General features: G+C 40.7%; 1 protein-coding gene across 1 annotated transcript in view; it reads right to left on the bottom strand.

The window, feature by feature from the left end:
- Positions 1–21,545, bottom strand: part of AFF2 (AF4/FMR2 family member 2) — a 263,663-nt gene that overhangs the window by 93,088 nt on the left and 149,030 nt on the right. The window contains exon 4 of the mRNA XM_015820688.1: positions 4,994–5,038. Coding sequence (XP_015676174.1) covers positions 4,994–5,038 — 45 coding nt within the window. The remainder of the gene's footprint in view (positions 1–4,993; positions 5,039–21,545) is intronic.

The raw sequence follows: 21,545 nt of genomic DNA, 5'->3' as shown, positions 1-21,545 counted from the left end.
ATTTCAACCAGAATAGAGCTGGAAGGGACCTTGGAGGTCTTATAGTCCAATCCACCTACTCAAGTAGGAGACCCTATATCATTTCAATCCAGTCTCTTCTTAAAAACCTCCAGTGTTGGAGCACCCACAACTTCTGGAGGCAAGTTGTTCCACTGGTTAATTGTTCTCAGGAAATTTCTCCTTAGTTCTAGGTTGCTTCTCTCCTTGATTAGTTTCCATCCGTTGCTTCTTGTCCTGCCTTCTGGTGCTTTGGATAATAGCTTGATGCCCTCTTCTTTGTGGCAGCGCCTCAAATACTGGAATACTGCTACCCTGTCACCTTTCTACTGGGATACAACCAGTGGACCGAACTCTAGATGGAATTTAGAGCTTTGATTCCTTCTCAACATTTTTGTCTCTTCTAAAAGTAGAATGTTAGAAAACCATTGAACCAAATTATGTCCCTCATTGTATTATGTGGGAATGGGAAATGCAGTACTTTATAGGAAAAGAGATTGTGTGTTTACACACTATAGACAGACCGAAGACTGTGCTGGGGCTTCAAAATCACCTCTCTACTTTTCGATGATGAGTGTAGGGGAATACCTTCAGTGCCAAGGAGGTGGGAAAACACAATTATCAAAGGTATTGGTGTAAATTCTCAAAAATGGATACCACTTGCTAGAAATCTTTCACACCAGTCAGCTTAAGTGACACACCTTGTTTTCCGAAAGCACAAGCTGCAAAATATAGTATCCCATTAGGGCTAATAAGTTCTTAAGACCCTTAATTTTGAAATATAAATATATATATATTCTTGATTATTTTTCAGATTAGTTGGGTCCTGGCTGTCTTTAAGTAGGCACAAGGCAGCTCTCGGGGTTTCTTTGGAGGATATACTGTATTTCTCACTTGCTGGGACACTTTTTATTCTGGAGGGACACATCGCGAATCCTTCAAGCACACCCACTTAAAATGTGGGGCATCTACGTTCAAGACTGGCACCAACCTTTTTGGAATAACTGGGATCTTGGAATGGATGCATTTGTTCAATTTCGGTTCTGGGTCTCCAGTTCATTCTGACATGAGTTTGGAATTATGGGGGATTTGGGGGGGGGGAGGAGGGAAAGGCTGATTGAAAATGGATCTGCTTATTGGGGTATCTGGTTGGGAAAATGGAAAAAGGTTCCATCAAGCTTTGAGGTCGGTTCAGGCTAACTTCCTCAGGAGGAACTGATTTTTTACTCTTCTGAGTACGTCTCCTGATTTTACGCGATGATTTATTTTATCATTTGATTTGTAATAAAAAAATAAAATAAAAACAGTAACATTGATAGAAACAGTGTCGGGTAGGGAATCGTAGAAATCTGGTCTAAAGGTTTGGAACTGCTTTCTAATCGGAGATGAAAACTGTTTCCTCTTGGATTTCTCTTCTCAAAAAGTGAAATATTATTTTTGGTTGAAACCTCTTTCCTTATGTTTTCCTGTGGTTGGATATGTCCCTATTTGTTGTTCTTGGAAATAAGCAGCCCGAAAAGCAGTGTTGCATGAATAAAATTCATCTATCTTTTCCAAGTTCACTTTAAAACAAAAACAAAATTTTTTTTTTAAAATGAAACTGTTTCTCCCTATAGTCTGTTTCTTCTACATACACCTGCTGGTTCAGCTTAATTGTCATAAATATTATTTACACTAAGTCTAGCCTTATACTATTCAAATGAATGGTTGTTTTGACTCTGAGGTTTGCCAACAGATTTTCGAGGGAGTGCAGCGCAAGAATTTGAAGCAGTGGGAAAAAAGTAGACTTATTCTTAAAACGAACACTGGCAAAGAACTAAAAAAATAATAATCCTAAAACATTATATTAAAAAAATAAAGACTTGACAGATCCCTAATTTTGGGGGCTGAGGTTTCAAATCCTGTTGTGAACATTCCTGAATATGGACTGCTACTGTCACCAATTCACTGAACTTTAACAGAATAACAGAGTTGGAAGGGACCTTGGAGATCTTCTAGTCTAACCCTCTGCTCAAGCAGGAGACCCCTATAACATTTCAATCCAGTCTCTTCTTAAAAATCTCCAGTGTTGGAGCACCTACAACTTCTGGAGACAAGCCATTCCACTGGTTGATTGTTCTCACTGTCAGGAAATTTCTTCTCTCCTTGATTAGTTTCCATCCGTTGCTTCTCGTCCTGCTTTTAGGTGCTTTGGAGAACGGACTGACCCCCTTTTCTACTTTAGACATCTGTTCTTTGTCCTGGAATGACTGCACAAATTTTCTTCACCTAGCCTCTATCTTTCCAGATTTCACTCCTTGAAAATGTCCTGTGCGCTTTGGTCTAGACTTCTTGGAGTAAGTCTTATCCCAAAGTTGATTTTGGCAGAACAGCTACAAAGAGCAGTTAATTTCTACTTCCATTGCCAAGGTATTGTCAACCAACTATCAATGAGTTCAAATGACTAGAAATGTGAGTTGCCGCCCTCTTTTGTGGTTTAGCTTGGAAAACTATAATACGAAGGATATATAGAGCTTCAGTTAAAAAAAAAATAGGACAAACCCATCGTCAGTGGGAGGAGAAAGCAGACAGTCTAGGTTTAATCAGAGACTCTCTGACCACAAATGAATTCCCGTGGCAAAGTGTCTGGATGAAAAGGAATTAGGTCTCTAGGAGTTTGACAACTATGTAAGGAACTCGGCACATTTGATTTCCTGCTCCTGGATACATTAACCGAGGAAGATATCCAGCAAAATAAAACAATAGAACGAAAGCTAGCAGGGACATTGGGCCAATCCTGGAAACTGTATCTATGACTAACAGAATAACCGAGTTGGAAGGGACCTTGGAGGTCTTCTAGTCCAACCCCCTGCTCAGGTAGGAAGAATTGACATCTTTGAACTGTGATGTTGACATAAACTATTGCATATACCATAAACAGCCAGAGTAACCAACAGAAAAGTTCTGAATTGGCAAAAGGGTGACCCAACTGTTTGCTTAAGGCCTTGCAGGAACTCATTTTCCCAGCCTGGAGATTTGGCTTCTTTCGCATCCTGCTCTAGTTAGCTAGGGCTAATTATAACACCTATCCCACAGATCTTCTTCTTTAGGCAACGTGGAGCTTTTACAAGCCATGGAAGAAGAAAGTATGAACCCAAATCTCCTCCTGACCGTGAGTCTCTACAGTTCTTCTAACTGAAGTGGGATCAGCCGCATGGAACATCCAGAGGCTGTTGGGTACATGCAACACAAACCAGCATTGCAAAGATCTCCAGTTCTACTCTGGCCACTGCTAAGATCACAGTCGATTGATGTACTCCCTGTTGAAAAGCTCATTGTGCCTCATTCTTCAGACAGCAAAAGGGCTAGGTTGCTAAGTTACTGGTATTTGACATCATATCCTTCCCAAGGTGTTCCCATATTTGACAGACTCTTTATGATTGACTATGCCGGCCAGCCTTGCTATTTGTGCAATCACGTCTGAAAAACCATTTGAAATTCAGATTGTGTCCTTTCTCCCCCCCTCCCTAAACCCTTCCCAGCAAAAGTGGCACATGCGTATTTTGAAACTTTTTGTGGACACGGGATGCATCTGCACCCAGATGAAAAGAAACAATTAAGGGGCTTTCTGGGAGGGTGAGGGACACAGGGACAAGTCTATTAGCAGGCTAATTTTGCTTTGTGAACAAGGCATCTCAACCTAGGGCTAGTACATATTAAGTCGATTAGCGCCTTTCAAATTGTACGGGAAAGGTAATATTGCATATCATTTTCTCAGTCAAGGGCATTTTCACCTGCTGATCAATTTACATATTCTCCAAGGTCATTAGATTGAAGCTAGTCATCAGGAGGGGTGAAGAGAGAATAAATTACAAAGTTTTGTTCATTTAATTCTCGTCATTTTATTCTAATTATAAGCAGCCTCTGTTTTGCTTGGGAGTATGAAGCTTTTAATTAATACTGCACCTGTCCAACTATTTGTCTTGAAGGATGGAATGGATATTCCTAACTAGGAGAACATTGTTCTTGGAATCGGCATCTAGTAAGGTCTTACATATTACAGCTGTCACACTCCATCCTAAATTTGGAGTTTTCTTCCCATTGGGGAAAGAGCCTTCCCCAGTCTGACGTCCCGTGGATCTATTTCAACAGGAAACTCTCCAATTTCCCAACCAACATGAAGAAGAAGTGGCGATGTGACTTTTGTGAACAGACAATCATTGACCGGATTAGCCTGCTTCAAACAAGTGTTGGGTCCTAGTTGGGTCTTCAGTGAAGACATCATGGCAACCTCTAAAGGAGAAGGTTTGCTTGCTGTTCCACACATGGTGAACTCCAACAGCACATGGTGAACTCCAACAGATGATAACCTGAAGGAACCACAGAGACTTGCAACACTGAACATTCATCAAGTTAGTGACCCAAAGAGATGTGTCCTTGGCAGAAATTTCATATGAAAACACTGTATGGCCTTGAGGAAGGAATATGCAAGAACCTATGGCTACGATTAACCTGACTGATACAATTTTATTATAATAGAATGGGTACATTCTAGGATGGAAAGCTACTTCAAATATGATATACTTCTGATCCACCAAGAAGGACCTTCTTCAGAACACTCTATTTAATTCCTGGGCCTTCATTTTAGCTGAAGTGGCTTTTGAATGAGGAACATAAGAGTTGTAACTCTTAACATTTTTGTGTGGCAGTGCTGCAAATGCCTGGTTTCACCCAACTTCTTGATATTTCTCTGTTATGGATGTTACTATATTGGCTGTTGAAAGTTCACCTCTTAAAGCATGAGTTTGCTTTACTAATGGATGGAATTGATTCTATTTTTCTATGCTTCCACAGAGTTCAGTACATACTCTTATTCCAGCTAAAACAGGATACTCGGTTTGAAACCACCTGATATGTCTTCTAGATAAACAGAGATTTGATCGTATCATTACGGTTCGGTTGTTTAACATTCTATGGAGATTCTGTTATGTAATTGACAAAAAAGAATTCAACTTACCCGTAATATCTCCTCCACACAGCTGGAATCATTGGGAAGGCTAACCTAAAAGAGGGAGAAGGACATACGTAGTCAGTCTAAAAAAGAATTTTTCTGGTCACGGTACCAGTAAAAGACAGGTAATATCAACAGGTTACATGTTACCTTTTAAAATGGTAAAACAACAAAGCACTACTTTCCACGGTATTCCCAGGGAAGGTCAGCCTTCCTTAGTTATTAATTAATTAGCTCCATCTATATGTTTGCTCAGGTATACATCAACAAACAAATCCCAAATGAAAAACTCCATGCCTAAAGAATCCATACTGCTGTTAATTCATGGGGAGAAAATGGCATTGATGAGCTGATGGAATTGTTCAGTTAGTTGCTTTGTGTGGTGGAATGTGGTCTGGATTCCCAGGAGGGAGGGGCTGCACCCAGAGGGTAAAAGAGGCAGCAGGGCTTGGAAAATTTGGCCAGCAGAAAGAGGGTTAAAATGGTTCCTCCCCAGCTTATCCCAGAGTATATATGTAGTTATGCAAATAGTTGCTTTAGACTGGCAAGTTTCTGTCTGTAGGTGAAGAACAATAAAGAACAATAAAGGAGACTACTCATAAGTAACTCCTGACAGTTGGCCAACATACAAACCATTTTTAAGAGTAATACAGAAGAATTTAAGCTACAGAGAAGGGACAGAGGAATTAACAGGCTCTTGAATAACTTTTAACTTGCTCCAGTTGATGGGCCAGTAACCCCAAAGCAGTTTACGTGACCCAGAAAACTTACTCGGAGCTCTGTTTAAGAAAGAAAAAAAACTGTCTCTGGAACGTAAGTCTGAAATCCGTCCACATTTGAACTCTGTGTCAAATATAGCTAAAGACATACCTGTGGGAGCTTTAAAGATTTATTAAAAATAAATAAATTGGGCGAAGAATCTTCTTCGGATCTCTTTTTGCCAAGGATTTACTACAATTGGGAAAAACTGGGGCAGAATTTAGCACAGTTTGCAAAGTACTTCAGGGTTTGTGAAGCTGTGGGCGAGAATAAATCCAACACAAGCATCCATAGAAGTTGGTGGCTTTGGACAATTTGCTTTTAAAAAATGTGTTTCTGAAACATGGATTCTGAGCCAGAGTTATGGTGAGGCATTAAAGATCCTACTTCTTCTTTTTCACTGATAAACTCTTGTTTAGACTCAGACTAGGTGTATCTATTAAATTTGTCCAATTTTGGCAGATGGGAATTTTGTTCATCTGCTTTTCTTAAAACGTTTTCCAAGATTGGTAGATCTTTTTTGATATTTCAAAGAAATTTAGAAATTTAGGTAAAAGATTCTGGGGGAGAAAGGATAATTGATGGAATCTTCATGAAAGGACAAATGTAATTTCCAACATTTCAAATTAGACTTTTATCAATGGAAGCCATATGCCTGGGAAAACCAGTTTACAACAATGCCCCTTGCTACTGATAGTGATAGGATGGATTAATTGCCCTGGGGGTAAAACTATACGATGAAGTCCTTTATGTTATAATCTATAACCTAAAATGCAAATCCTGAATTTTACTGTGTCTCCTTAATCCATTATAACTTTCATTGTCAAAAGATGCTGGTAGATCTATTAACTGGTGGAGTTTCTGACCTTCCAAGATTTGAAACCCCTTAGATTTGTGTTGTGTTTACTCAGACTTCTTAATTGCTCTCCAAAAAACAAAGAGAATGAACACTGATTCTAACATAACGGTCTCCCCAGCTGATTTTTAAATCACATCAATGAAAGGCTACTCTGACAGCATGCAGTCCAAGTTCGAATGAAGGGTTTAATGACAGTGAAATGGAAAATTAAAGCAGGTACACGCACAGACCCAGACAGACAGACAGACAGACAGACAGACAGACAGACAGACAGACTCATAAGCACGCAGACATGGACAGAAAAATTAAGCAAAATGAAACAAAAGCAACCCATCCTCTGAAATTGCACCACAGAAGCAGCAAACTGTTCAGTTTCTTATTAATGAGACATTCTGCTGAGCAAGTGCGTTCATAAATCCCTAATGAGGATTTTAAACACATTAAAACTTCTTAATGCAAAGTGTTTGCTTTTGTTTTCATCCAATAACAAGCCAATAATTCTGTGCCTCTAAATGACACTATTAACTGTCATGGTATGCTTTATTTGACAATCACTTCATTCAAATACAGTAAAAAAAACCAATTAATTTGCCTGTTGTGAAATGTTTCTTGATAGCTTTTACAGGGGGATTCCTTTGCCTCTTGCAGAAATGCATATAGCAGGTCAATAGAGGGAATCTAGTTTTGCTTTAAAATTCATGGCAATAAAATCTAGGTCTTTTAGTAATTTGTTATTAAAATATATACCCCACCCACATTAGAAAGACTATTATTTGACTATTAAAAATTGATAGCTGTTTATTCAGCTTGGATTTACAAAGACAGATAAAATATCCTTCCTTTTTTTGAGTTGTCCATCACGTAATGTCAATCTTATAGGTCAAAAAATCCAATATAATAGTATTATAAACACTAAATATTCAGGATCCTTCCAAAATGACTACTTGGTTCTTTCTTAAAACAACGGCCAACAAATGGAAAGTTGATCCATGCAAAGCCTTACATCTAAGTCAAGAGAGATTACCTCCTCTTGTGACATCTTATAGAGGAGGCAATATTTTATTGCTCTGTTAACCATTTTTCTGAGACATGTGAACATCCCACCCTGGAGCAGAGATGGACATGGAAGAAATGGAGAAAATCACATTAGTTTCTAAGGTGAATTTTTTTTGGGTGATCACTACATTCTTTAACAAATAGGTACACTACTACTACTTCTTCTTCTTCTTCTTCTTCTTCTTCTTCTTCTTCTTCTTCTTCTTCTTCTTCTTCTTCTTCTTCTTCTTCTTCTTCTTCTTCTTCTTCTTCTTCTTCTCCTTCTCCTTCTCCTCCTTCTCCTTCTCCTTCTCCTCCTCCTCCTCCTCCTCCTCCTCCTCCTCCTTCCTCCCTCCTGCCTGTGCTCCCACACAATTGTGACAAATCTAAGCTTGGAAAAGCTTATTAAAACCTTTCCAATTGTTGGGTTGTCCAGAATATAGAATATGATCATCTTAGCTTTTGAAGAAGGCATTTAAGTCTGCTTACCTCTGAACCCATGGAGGAAACATTTTCTCCTTTCTCCTTTTGCCCCAATTAATTCAGATATTTTTTTTTAAGACAGGGCTAACACCTGACACTGCTTCACTGATGACCTTTCTCATGTGTCAACACTGCCAGCTTTTTATCCTACAAGAGTCTGCCTGGTGCCCCCAGAGGTGTTTCACCGCACACTAATCCATTCTACGAGACAGTCACTAAAATTATCATTCATAGTTTAACTTCCTTTCTTATTTCCTGCTTAGGTATTTTTGGCTTCCCAAGGCAGAAAGTTGAAGACTGAATTTCTTTGAACAAGCCAACTAACACTTCCTCTAAATGCTGACCATAAACATCCGTTATTGTCAGGGAGATCAGTAGAAGATGGCTCCCATTAATTTTCTTTCCCTTACGACTCATCCTTTTCTGGAAGTTGACTTGCCATTGGACCCCATCAAGAATCAACAAGAAGCATGGTTATATAAGGAAGCAAAAAATCCTGGAGGGAAATTGTGAATAGATAGCTGTCTTTGCTGGCTGATATGAACCAAGCATAATTTCTTAGGACAGCCATAGCATGGGAACCTGTTTCAACTCCAGCTGTCAATGGACCATGCAGATAGGGTCACAAAAGAGCCAGTTTGGTCCAGCAGTTAAGGCACCAGGCTAGAAAGTGGGAGATAGTGAGTTCTAGGCCCACCTTAGGCACGAAAGCCAATTGGATGAGTTTGGGCCAATCACTAGGAGTTTAACCAATCACCAGGAGACAGTGAGTTCTAGTTCTGTTTGGGTGATTTTGGCCCAATCACCAGGAGTCTGTGTATTTTAGTCCCACCTTAGGCACGAAAGACGATTGGATGACTTTGGGTCAGTTACTTCCTCTCTCAGGTAGTTCGTGAAATAACCAGGAATAACCTATTTCTCATAAGATCATTGACTAATATCTATCTATCTTATAAAGAAATGGAGAAGCACATTCGTTACCCCAGAGAACCTGCTTACATTTCATTACTGTCAATTTAAGCAAGATCCTTTCTTTAGCAATCCACAAGATCAAAGCAACCATTACTCAAAATGTTTCTAGCAAGAAGCTGTATCTGCGCGCATGAAGATGTCCCAAGTACCTTCAATCTCAGACATGGTTCTTAGAAGATGCACTTGGCCGATCAGCAAGGAGCCATTTTGCAGTATCTCCATATACATATATAAAAGGCATATGCCTTCAGGACACCATAACTATTTCAAGGTAACCTCCATATTGCTGTTCGTAATCAGTTCCTCTGCTAATCTGAGATTTGTTAGATGGTGAATGGCAAGATACAGAGTGATGGAGGAAGGGGTCAGGAGTGGTCCAAGGGTATGGAATGCTGGAAAGAAGAAACACTAGCAACAGGTGCCAGGAGATGGTTGCTAGGAAAAATGGAATCTAATTAGTGAGGAAAAAAGGTGAGATCTCTCGGCAGAAGCTAAACCATTATCTGAGCTACAAGAAGGGGTCAGATTCTTGATTGTCTGTCATGAGAGACCACTAGTAGATGAACTTGGCATGTACAAACCTTGTAACAGCAAGCAATTCCAGCAAAGCACTAAGTCCCATCATTTCAAAAATTGGGTCCACCCAACCGATGAATTGAAGGTCAACCAACAGGCAAAAGGGATGATATTTTTGTGATAAAGGTTAAGGGAAAAGCCATGTTTGATGCTTCATTTTCTCATTCTTAGATCTAAGCCCTGGTTTGCTGGACATTTTTCTTAGATCTTAGATCCTGTCCATTTTTATGCAGACACTTTTGATGGAAGGTGAACACGCCCTCATTCACATGTGGATATCTGTACTGACTCAAACCTGCTCATGGAGCCAGTGCTTTTTCAGAAGATGGAAGAAGGAAATGAATTAAGTATCCTTTAGTATGCCTTTTGAATCTTATTAGATTTATCTTCCTCTGGAGCCCTGAACTCTGCACCTCAAAAATTGGCAATGATGGACAATCTATTATACACTGATGCTTTAATGTTAATTTAAAGAGAGATGTATCTCGACTCCCTCATATTTAAAGAGTTAAACACTTCTCTTCCATTTTCTGCATGTACAGAGGGGGGTCAATAAAAAAGGAAGAGAATTGCTTTCTTTGATGCATCCTGTTTGCCCATGGATTTGTTTCTTTCAGGATTTATATGTCTCTATGGAGATCTATCCAACATGTGAAAAAGCCCGTTTGGTCTATTGGTTAAATCACCAGGCTAGAAAATGGGAGATTGTGAATTCTAGTGCCACCTTAGGCACAAAAGCCAGCTGAATGACTTTGGGCCAATCACCAGGAGATGGTAAGTTCTAGGCCTGCCTTAGGGATGAAAGATAGACTGGATGACTTTGGGCCCATCACCAGGAGACTGGGAGTTCTAGTCCCACCTTAGACATGAAAGCTGCCGGGTTATTTTAGGCCAATCACCAGGGGACGGTGAGTTCTGGTCCCGCCTTAGACACAAAAGCCAGCTGGGTGCCAGCCCTCTCAGCCCACCCCACCCCAGAGGGTTTCTAGCTGTTGAAGGAGAGAGATGTGTTGGCTATGTTTGCTGCCTTTGTAAAATAAGAACACCAAACAAAACATCTCCCCAAACATCGACTCTGATCCACCTCATGGACCTTGCATGGTAGGAACCAACCCGTTTATTTTGCTCAAGGAGGCAAAGATGAAAAAAAAAGGGTGTATCTGAAGTCCCCATTTCAGCTGTAGCTGAAAACAAGCATTTTTGCCTGCTCTATTTTCCTAGGTAATCACCGAATTGTTTCGGCCTGGGAGAGGGACACCCCCCCCACCTGCCCCCTTTCGCCAGCGGGCACTGCAGCAATCGCCGCCCGGTAGTCTTTGAATCTGCTGCAGGAAGCTTCAGCAAACAGCTGGGAGATGAAACAAAGAAACGCCTAATTGCTATGCAAGGCACAGCAACTCTCAGATGTGATGAGAAACGTGACCGGTCTGGACGAGTTTCCCAAATATCACCAGCCAAGCATTACAGAGAAAGAGGGTCCTAATCGAAAGCCAAAGGCATCCAGAGAGGAAAGGGGGCAATCTTTATCTTTATCTTTATCTTTATTTTGATTTATATCCCGCCCTTCTCCCAACGGGACTCAGGGCGGCTCACAACATATTTAAAAACATAGACATATATACAACCCCCCACCGGATAAAACCAAATTAAACCAATATTTAAAGTTGTGCAATTAAAATTGTTCTTAAAACCTGATTTAAAAACCCGATTTAAAATCCTCCCTAGGCCAGGCCCGCTTGCTGGAAAAGCCATGTCTTGAGGGCGCGGCGGAAAGTAAGGAGATCCGGAATCATCCGGATCTCGGGGGGTAGTTCGTTCCAGAGGGTGGGGGCACCCACAGAGAAGGCCCTCCCCCTGGGGGTCGCCAGCTCTCTCTTTACTGCCCTTCTGATAGCTCCACCGAGCGGACTTTCATTTTGGAGCCTCCTGGAAATTACAAATAGATTCCTCTCTGTGTGTGCCTGTGTGCTCACATGCGTGGGTTAATTCACCAAAGGCTTGGGGTGGGGGTGGGGGGAGGAGGGGGTGCTGAAAAAAGAAAAGAAAAGAAAAGAAAGATAGCAGGGTTTGGAGAAACAGCTGCTAATTAGACACAATCATTCACTATTATTTTTATGCCGGTACTTCTGTGTCATGAAGTATAAAGGGGACGTTGGCTCTGTGTCTCTGTTCTACAAACCCACTACCTGTTTTTGCTTATTAGTTAACTCCTCCAGGTTGCAAAAAATAATAATAATGATTTATTTCCTGGAAAGGGTGCACAGGGTTGTGGAGTAAAGAAGACTGGAGGCCACATGCACTTGGCGAGCCGAGGATATTTGGCTTCCATCCAGCTGGAGAAGGTGGCACTCCCGAGGAATTGTATGTAGGGATGTCATTGAAGTCCACCTGTGCCCTCAATCCAGAGATGGGATTTCTTTTTGCCTTTGGGACACGGGTACCAAGCTGGATTCCCTTTGCATCATGGTTAGCTTCCAATGAGCCTTTCCTTGAGAACACGTTGTGCAAGAGGCCTCCTACAGCGTATCTTTCTATAATGTCGAGCCCTATTATGTACTGTAACCCAACAGCTTCCATTTAGGATTCTCAGAGCGATGGAGTCAAATGCTAAACTCTGGGTTATCTTCTTGAATTAACATCCATGCTACTGATATATTTTTTTTAAATTTTATGTAGTTTGATCTGATGCGGTCCTTCCTGCAAGGTACAGTTCAGGTTTACATCACAGCCTGATCCTTCCTTCCTTCCTTCCTTCCTTCCTTCCTTCCTTCCTTCCTTCCTTCCTTCCTTCCTTCCTTCCTTCCTTCCTTCCTTCCTTCCTTCCTTCCTTCCTTTTTTATCCAACATTTATAAATCACCGTTTCATGTCTGGGAGGAATCAGCTTGCAATGAAGAACAAACAGAAGCAGGACTGTTGAGACCCGGGGGGGGAGGGGAGACACCCAATTGGAGTCTTGGGAGAGCCCTTTGTCAAGCACAGCTTGGGTGGGTGGCAGAGAGTAAGCCCAGCTTGAATGGTTTGTGTGATGTGTGGTAATAAAAAAGAAAGTGCCCTGAATAGATTTTAGCACTGTGAACTTGAAAAGAGAAACAAACTGAAATCAATAATGAACTTCTTGATCCTACTTACAGCACTTACAAGAGCTTAGATATTTTTGTCTGATGGATGAAGGTTGCTCAGCAAAGTTGGTTTGGATAATGTGACCAGTCTACTAGTTAGTTTCTTTCTTTCTTTCTTTCTTTCTTTCTTTCTTTCTTTCTTTCTTTCTTTCTTTCTTTCTTTCTTTCTTTCTTTCTCTCTCTTTCTTCTCTCGCTCTCTTTCTCCCTCATGCTCACTTTTTTCTCTTTCCTTCTCTCTCTTTCTCCCTTGCTCTTTCTTTCTCACTCTCATTACTTCTCTCACTTTTTCTCACTCTCATTCTTTCTTATTTCTCCCTCATTTTTTCTTTCTTTCTGTCTTTCTCTCCTTCTCCTTCTCTTTCTTTGTTTCTCTCTCACTCTTGTTCTCTTTGCTTCCCTCTCTTTCCCTCTCTTTCGCTTTTGTCACCCTCATTCCTTCTCTCTATTTCTCCCTCACTTTTTTCCTCTTTCTATCTCTCTCTTTCCTTCTCTCTCACTCCTCTCTTTCTCACTCTCATTCTATTTCTCCCTCACTTTTTTCTGTCTGTCTGTCTCTCCTTCTCTCTCTTTTTCTTTCTTTGTTTCTTTCTCACTCTTTTTCTCTCTTTGCTTCTCTCTTTCTCTTTCTCACTCTCATTCCTTCTCTCTATTTCTCTCTCTCCCTCTCCCTCTCCCTCCCTCCCTCCCTCCCTCTCTCTCTCTCTCTCTCTCTGTCTCTCTGTCTCTCTCTCTCTCTTTGTACTGGTGTGTCAAGGTGTTCCTGGAATGCTTTTCAATTGGCTCTCATTTCCACACCATTTTGCATTTATTTTATTCCAAGTATGCCTGCGTTGGAATAGATACTCACTGTTGGCAGATTCTGAGTCCCTCCCTCCCTCCCTCTCAGCTGCCTTCTCTATTGTCAAGAGGCAAACATTCCTCCAGGCGAAGATTTAGAGAGTCTGCCATGTGGGGCTCTATCTCCTTCTCCAAGTGGAGAGGACAAACACTTCATGAGCAAACACACTTTATCAGCATAGTCAAAAGGACAAGTTATCATTGCCAAACACTGTCGTTCTTAATTGCCACAATATTGAAGTATTTTCCTTGCGACATCTATTTTACCCCTTTCCCTTTTTTGAAATGTAAGGAAAGCTTCTTTTCATCCTGATTCCAGGTTGCTACATGATAGAGTTTTTTGAGGGGCTGCCACAAAGAAGGGGGGGTGTCAAATTAATTCTCCAAAGCACCTGAAGGCAGGACAAGAAGCAACGGATGGAAACTAATCAAGAAAAGAAGCAACCTGGAACTACAGTAAGGAGAAATTTCCTGGCAGTTAGAATGATCGATCAGTGGAACTACCTGCCTCCAGAAGTTGTGGGTGCTCCATCACTGGAGGCCTTTAAAAAGAGACTGCATAGCCCTCTGTCTGAAATGGTATAGGGTCTCCTGTTGAGCAGGGGGTTGGACTAGAAGACCTCCAAGGTCCCTTCCAACTCTGTTATTCTCTTAGAGTTTATTTGATTTGCACTGTTTTCACAAAGCTAGGAATGTTTCATTCTCAGGTTTACCTTAATCATGTCAACTGAGGATTTTATATGAGATTAGGGACACAGGATAGCATGATCTTTGGCTGGTTGATTTGGCAGACCCCACATGCTCAATAAAGATGCAGTTATGGGGTAGATGGTCATGAAACAGAATCCAGGAACGACCAGAAGTTAACATCACTCTAAGTCACAAACATATTTAGAAAAAAAGAGTATGGTAAAAATGTTTTAGGAACTAGTTTAATGCCAACCCTGTGTTATTTTCAATTTAAAAATTAAAACAAGACCCAAGCCAGATAGTAAAATCCAACCAACCAGCCAACTTCATCTTAAATCATCTCTTGCAAAATGATGGTCATCAGAGGTGACTTTTTAAATTGTTGCCTGTACTGAAATGTTTTTTTTTACACCCCATTGCAACCAAATCAATTATTTTCCAGGCTAACCATTTGAACCAAACTAATTCTAAGGGGCCAGAAGTTAAGATAAAGTTGAGAGAGAATGAGATGGGGCGTAATTTTTCCCTTTCATCACATCTTCCAATGTGATAAATGTAGATTGCACCCTGGAGTCAGGGTCACTCTTAATGATTCCACTTTATTTAAGACTGAAAACATTAATTCCCTAACCTTTGTCTTTGTTTCAAAGATAGGTAAGATGAAAGATGAAAGATGAATGTCTTGGAAATGAGAGCACTTGGACTGGGGCGGGGGGGGACTGTATATATATATATGCTACATGAAAAAATTATCTAAGCTGTTGGAATGGATTTCTTGACCCATGCGTAGCTATATTAAAGGGTATAATTTAACGCAATCTAGCCAAATTAGCATCAATTAGACAGGCTAGATTAAAGGGCATGTCACTAATAAATTTTATGCTAAGCATATTCCTTATAGTAAGTCAGCTTAAAATAATGTTTAATAGAAATGGCTCTTCAAAACAGTGTGGGATTTCTACATCGGAATGTAGAAAAATCCTGAAACTTAATTGCAAAAGTAGTCCTTTGTATCATGGTAATATTAAAATCCTGGTCCAATACGGATTAAAATAGCAATCCATATTTGGTTCTTAAGCTAATATCTCAGTGGATTCTCCAATTAGAAATTAGAGATCTCTGCAAATCTCCCCAAAAGAGCTTAAACACTAGCGCGCAACTCCTTAAAGTCACTGCATTTTTTTTCCCTGGATCCTGGAGCTGTCCAAAGCACCCTTATTACTTTTCTGGTCTTTGATCCTAAACAAAGTAGGGACATTAAGAGAACACCGAGATTTCTTAAAATTATAATATACCAGTAAAAGCAGTTAGAAATGTTACAACATCAATGCAAAAATAAATAATAGTCCTGAGCATGAACAATAAGTAGAAGAATAACCGAATAATAATAACAGAATAATAGAGTTGGAAGAGACCTTGGAGGTCTTCTAGTCCAACCCCCTGATTAAGCAGGAGACCCTATATCATTTCAGACAAGTGACTGTCCAGACTCCTAAAAACCTCCAGTGATGGAGCACCCACAACTTCTGGAGGCAAGAAGTTCCACTGGTTAATTGTTCTCACTGTCAGGAAGTTTCTCCTTAGTTCTAGGTTGCTTCTCTCCTTGATTAGTTTCCATCCGTTGCTTTTTGTTCTGCCTTCAGGTGCTTTGGACAATAAGTGGACCCTGTCTTCTTTGTGGCAGCCCCTAGTCCTTCTTTTCATTAGACTAGACATACCCAATTCTTACAACCGTTCTTCATGTTTTAGCCTCCAGCCCCCTAATCATCTTTGTTGCTCTTCTCTGCACTCTTCCTAAGACTCAACATCTTTTTGCAGATTGACAGTTTCTCAGCTGAGAAAGCAGGGCAGGCATTCTGTAGACAGGACCATGTAGCTTCTCTGTTTGTTTTCCAGCTGAAACCTTTTCAGCATGTTTGGATTTTACAGTTTAACACCCTAATTTTGTACCATCAACCTAGTTTTGACCTGTGCTGCTTGTCCTGAGTGCTCAGCTACTTGGCCTGAGATCAGAAAAATTATGGTGTGCTGGCATCCATCCATGGACAGATGGAGTTCCATCTTCCAAACTCAGGTGCTTTGAGAGTTCACCGCAGTGTGGTTTATTGCAGATCCCTGAAGTAACCAGCGCTGCAAAAACGGGCAAGTTACTAATTAGTCGCCCGCATTTACAGAAGACCAGGATCCCACCCCTCCGAGCTTCTGCCTGAAAAAAACCCAAAGCTACAAGTGATAACCATTTTATTTTAGTTTTCTGGAAGAAAAAAAAAAAAGAAGAAAAAGAAAGCAAAAACAAACAAACAAAAAAAACACCCCACCCCAAAAATACTTCTCCACCAGTTTGGCTCATTAACCTATAACTGTGCAAAAGAAAGAGTCAATTATGTTGCCACATCCGATGTGTGTAAAGATAATTACTCTGCAAAGAAGACGTAAGGATGTCCATAAAGGCAGTGAAACGCGACCTATTAAATCAAGCTTGAGCCTATTATGGGTCAGAAAACTCATTTGTGGGGCCAAGAACCTCATGGCTCTGAGCAATCTACCCTGAATTCCTGCGGCATTTTTTTTTGTCCTCCACAATAAACTTAAAATCTCTCTTTTCCTTCCTGTCATGGCTCGGATTACCAACTGAAGATACACATTTCAACTTGTTCTTTTCTTGTAGTCTTCTAGACATTGTTCAGGAGTGGCTCAACTGCCCTCAAGAGCAGTTGGGAATCCAGATTAGCTATGGCTGTGGTGAGCCACAGGGCACTGTAGAGGGTGGACACCCTGAACCCCCCAATCCTAAAAATTAAATGAAAGCGACAGTGTTTAAAAATAGATTGAAATCTCATGGAACTTTAACCGAAGTCTTATGAGGTCTCAATGGTCTTGTGCCAGACTTCAGGATGTTGCACAAGGGTGCTGCTGAAAATTTGTAGCAATCTTCTGAGATTGTGTAGGTTTGTGGTCTACTGGTTCTGAACCATAAGTCTGGAATCAAGTCTTCAGCACTGTCCAAGTTTGAAGGCTTCCCAAAAAATAAACCAACCCTTAAAGATTCTTTATTTGACTAGAAGGTGGTGCAGAGGCTGGTTAATTGATCCTACTCTTATTAAGATGGATAATTTTCAGGGTAATATTTGTGGTTAATTGTAGATATACTGCAATATTGATCAAATATATTTCCTTCCTTCCTTCCCTCCCTCCTTCATCCCTCAACTTTTAGAATCTCCATAATATTTTGCCACATACAAACCCCTTGCGCCCTGAGTCCGCAAGGAGAAGGGCGGGATATAAATTTAATAAATAATAATAATAATAATAATAATAATAATAATAATAATAATAATAATAATAATAATAATTGCATTGAACAAACAAACAAGCACCGTCAGTGTGGATGAATAGCCTCTTGATTCCCATTTTATGCATAAAACAAAAGTTTTTAAATAAATATATACCAGTAAGCCTTATAAGGATTTTTCTAATAAGCCAACGTATCAATGGTACAGTTCAAAAGCAGAAAGCAAAATAATTCTTTCTCTCTGTGTATATGTACAAACACACACACACACACACACACACACACACACACACACACACACAATTATGGAACATACAGCTAACATTTTGGTTGTTTAGATCCAAGGTGTATTGTTGCCCCGGAATGGACACTGAACTTAATATAGCAGAATTTTCCCCCTTGGGCAACCTGCAGTACAGGACAAATATCAGTTAGGTTAATTTAATCTCCAGCAATCCTGATTGTATCCCTTAAGGCAACATTTAGATGGGAGTTTGTTACAGTATTTTACAAATCAAATTAAAGACTCTTATGTTAATAGATTTTAGAATGAGCTGACACATCTTTTGCTCAGAGTCAGCTTCCCTATGGACTGGAGCACGGCTCTGCGGAGCAAAATGGAAAATGCTTAACTCTACCTGCCCTCCACAGAAGGAAGGATTTTAAAAAAAAACTAAAATAAAATAAAAATATATAGCCTAATACCAGGTTACATAAACAACTGATACTCGATTGGCATTGTTCGTTAGCAAAGTGAATTCTACCAAGTTACAACAGTTAGAAAAATTAATCAATGGAACGGCTTGCCTCCAGAAGTTGTGGGTGCTCCAACACTGGAGGTTTTTAAGAAGAAATTGGACAGCCACTTGGTCTGAAATGCTATAGGGTTTCTTGCTTGAGCAGGGGGTTGGACTAGAAGACCTCCAAGGTCCCTTCCAACTCTGTGATTCTGAGTGTTGATCTTTCGTTAGAAATGAAATTTTAAAAGGTTCAGAACTCAAATGCAAGAAGCAGCTCTCCATCCTTGAGTCAGCTCAGCTCGGAAGAGAGACAGAAGAAGGAATAATTTATTTATTTATTTTATTTATTATTTCAATTTATATCCCGCCCTTCTCCCGAAGGACTCAGGGCGGCTCACAACATTATTAAAACAAAGAAAGACCCACACACCCCACCGAATAAAACCAAATTAAAACCAAAATTTTTATGTTGTGATAATTAAAATTTCTAAAAAACCCAGTTTAAAAATCCTCCCTAGGCCAGGNTCCCCATCTGTTTTGTCTGGGAATTCTGGAATTTGTCATCCCAGCTTATCTGTGGCAGCACAGTAGGAGAGAGAGAGGAAAAAAACCTTGAATGGATGGTTTTCTATCTCCAGGGAAATAATTGGCTGTTTCTTTAAAAGGTCTGTACCATTTTTAAAGGCTATTGCTGTCCCAACCGAGATTTACCGATGCTAATTAAACATATAATAAACATTTTTTTCCAATAAAATTTAACTGGTAATCTGATATAGATGCCACATCTACAAGTTCCAGGCATTCCAGGTATTTCAGCCCAAACCTGGCTGCAAATCCTGTTTAACACCTTTATTGTTTTACTTGGATTCACACGGGTGCCTTCCTAAAGAAAATGGCTTTTGTCTCCTTATTTGAATGGATGCTCTTTAAATCACACTTTACAGGGCCTTCCATGAAAGGCCCGGTCTTGGCTAAATTTACTTTGCTTTAAGCAGGTAATAAATACGGAACAGTGTTCCCTTCCATCTGTATATATTTTAATAGAACGTAATCATTTAACCCAGACTCTGTAAACAGATTAGTAATAGAAAATGTGTCATAACAATTTCTTACTGCCGGATGAATTACCATTATTGTTTGGGCAAGTGAAAATCCTCTCTGCTATCTCAAATTATCTTCCTTTTTAAGCAGGGTACAATGTGTGAATCATTTCCATAATTATACCTGAGAGGAAAAAATCACACGCCCGTATGATCACGTCAGCCGAGAACCTCTCTTTTGATCTCTTGCTAGGCTACTGATGCATTCCCAAGACACCCTATAAATGTCTAGGGAGATTGTCGGTCATCCAGGTCATGGTTGTCCCAAAAGGCTACTGGACTTTCTTGTTTCGCTAGAAGAGTTTTGCTTCGCTTCCAAGAAGCTTCTCCAGTTCTGACTGAATGGTGGAGAATGGAAGGATTTATATTCCTTGCAGTCACCTGGTCGTTCGCGCTCTCTCTGAGAGTTGTGGAGGCCACTTCAAATGCTGCAGGAGTATGAAAAGATTTTGAGAACAAAATTGCAGACTGTAGGTTTCAGGTGACCTTGAAGGCACAGATAAATCTCCAAGAAGCCTAATCAGATGACTGTAAGGAATGTAAATCCTTCCATCCTCCGCCATTCAGTCAGAACTGAAGAAGCTTCTTGGATGAGAGGTGAAACGTCTTCAAGGAAAAACAAAGTCCAGTTGCCTTTTGAAAAAGCACCTTTGGGAACAACCACATCCTGGATGGCTGAGAATTTCCACAGACATTTGAGAAGGAGAGATACTTCCTGTCTTGTTTTCTCAGGTTTAATATAGTCTTTGATGGCTTATCCCTGCTCTTGTATGCTACTTTACATGGCTTGAACACTAATCGTGCAAGCAGCGTGAGGAAATAAATTAATTTCCACAATCCCCTATGCCAGAGTAGAAATCTGTCAACATTTGGCTGTCGTCAGGCTAATTCAGCCACCAAGGGACAATATGCATGTCGCTGTGCTTTCTAATTTACACGCAGGAGACAACGGCACCCGTGTCTTCTCCTCTTATTGCGAACTGCTTTCCTTTCCAGTTTTGGCTTTGCTTTTGCAGTTACTGATGTAAATGCTAATGCTCGTGTCAAATCAAGATTAATTCGATTTGCATCCTCTTTGTTCTAATGATGTATTTCATTTCTGCTGCCCAGGCAAGTTTTGTTTTAAATCACACCTGTATTTTGCCATAATAATGACAAAAAGTTTGCAGCTCTGGGTGGAAGAAGAAGGGGTAACCTTTAAAGAGTTTCTGCTTGCTTTATCAGGAAGGGAGGAAGGAAGGAAGGGAGGGAGGGAGGGAGGGAGGGAGGGAAGAAGGGAAGAAGGAAAGAAAGAAAGAAAGAAAAAAAGAAAAAAAGAAAGAAAGAAAAAAAGAAAGAAAAAAAGGAAGGAAGGAAGGAAGGAAGGAAGGAAGGAAGGAAGGAAGGAGGGAGGGAGGGAGGGAGACAATGAGGTAGGAAAGAATGAAAGAAGGAAGAAATGAGGGAGAAAGGGAAGAAGGAAGGAAGAGAGGGAGGGAGACAATGAGGGAGGGAAGAAAGAAAGAAGGAAGAAAGGAGGGCGGGAGGGAGGGAGGGAGGGAGGGAGGGAAGAAGGAAGGAAGGGAAGGCCCTTCAACCACTTACTCATGCCCTAGTACCACATCTTGCAATGTGCTATACATCACACTGCCGTTGAAGACCACCCAGAAGCCACACATGGCTCAAAATGCAACAACACGAGCAGTTACAGGTGCCTCTCAGCATTGTCATGCCCCACCATGGCTACACAAACGTCACTGCCTGCCAATCTACTTCCGAATTCAATCCACGGAGCTGGTTATTACCTACAAAGCCACGTAGGGCACAGGGCCTGGATACTGTATCTCAAAGACCACTTATCTCTAATTGTTTCTGCCCCTCTAATGTGTTCTGGCAGAGTGGGGGCACTCCAGGTCCCCCTTTATTAAATATTGTCCCTTTGCAGAACTGGGGGATCCTGCCTTCTCGGTCAGGGCCTCCACCCTCGGGAGGAGCATCTGCCCAGAGATAAGGAGAAGCACCTTTTCTCCGAGGGTTGCGGAAAGCTCTTAAAAGCTGGCTTCAATCTTAGGCTTAGGGTCTGTGCATTTGGGCGAACCTGCCTTGTTTTGTTGG

Source organism: Protobothrops mucrosquamatus, unplaced genomic scaffold, assembly GCF_001527695.2.
Source record: "Protobothrops mucrosquamatus isolate PMUCROS unplaced genomic scaffold, P.Mucros_1.0 scaffold1161, whole genome shotgun sequence".
Taxonomy (NCBI): domain Eukaryota; kingdom Metazoa; phylum Chordata; class Lepidosauria; order Squamata; family Viperidae; genus Protobothrops; species Protobothrops mucrosquamatus.
This window is presented reverse-complemented; position numbering and strand designations above follow the sequence as displayed.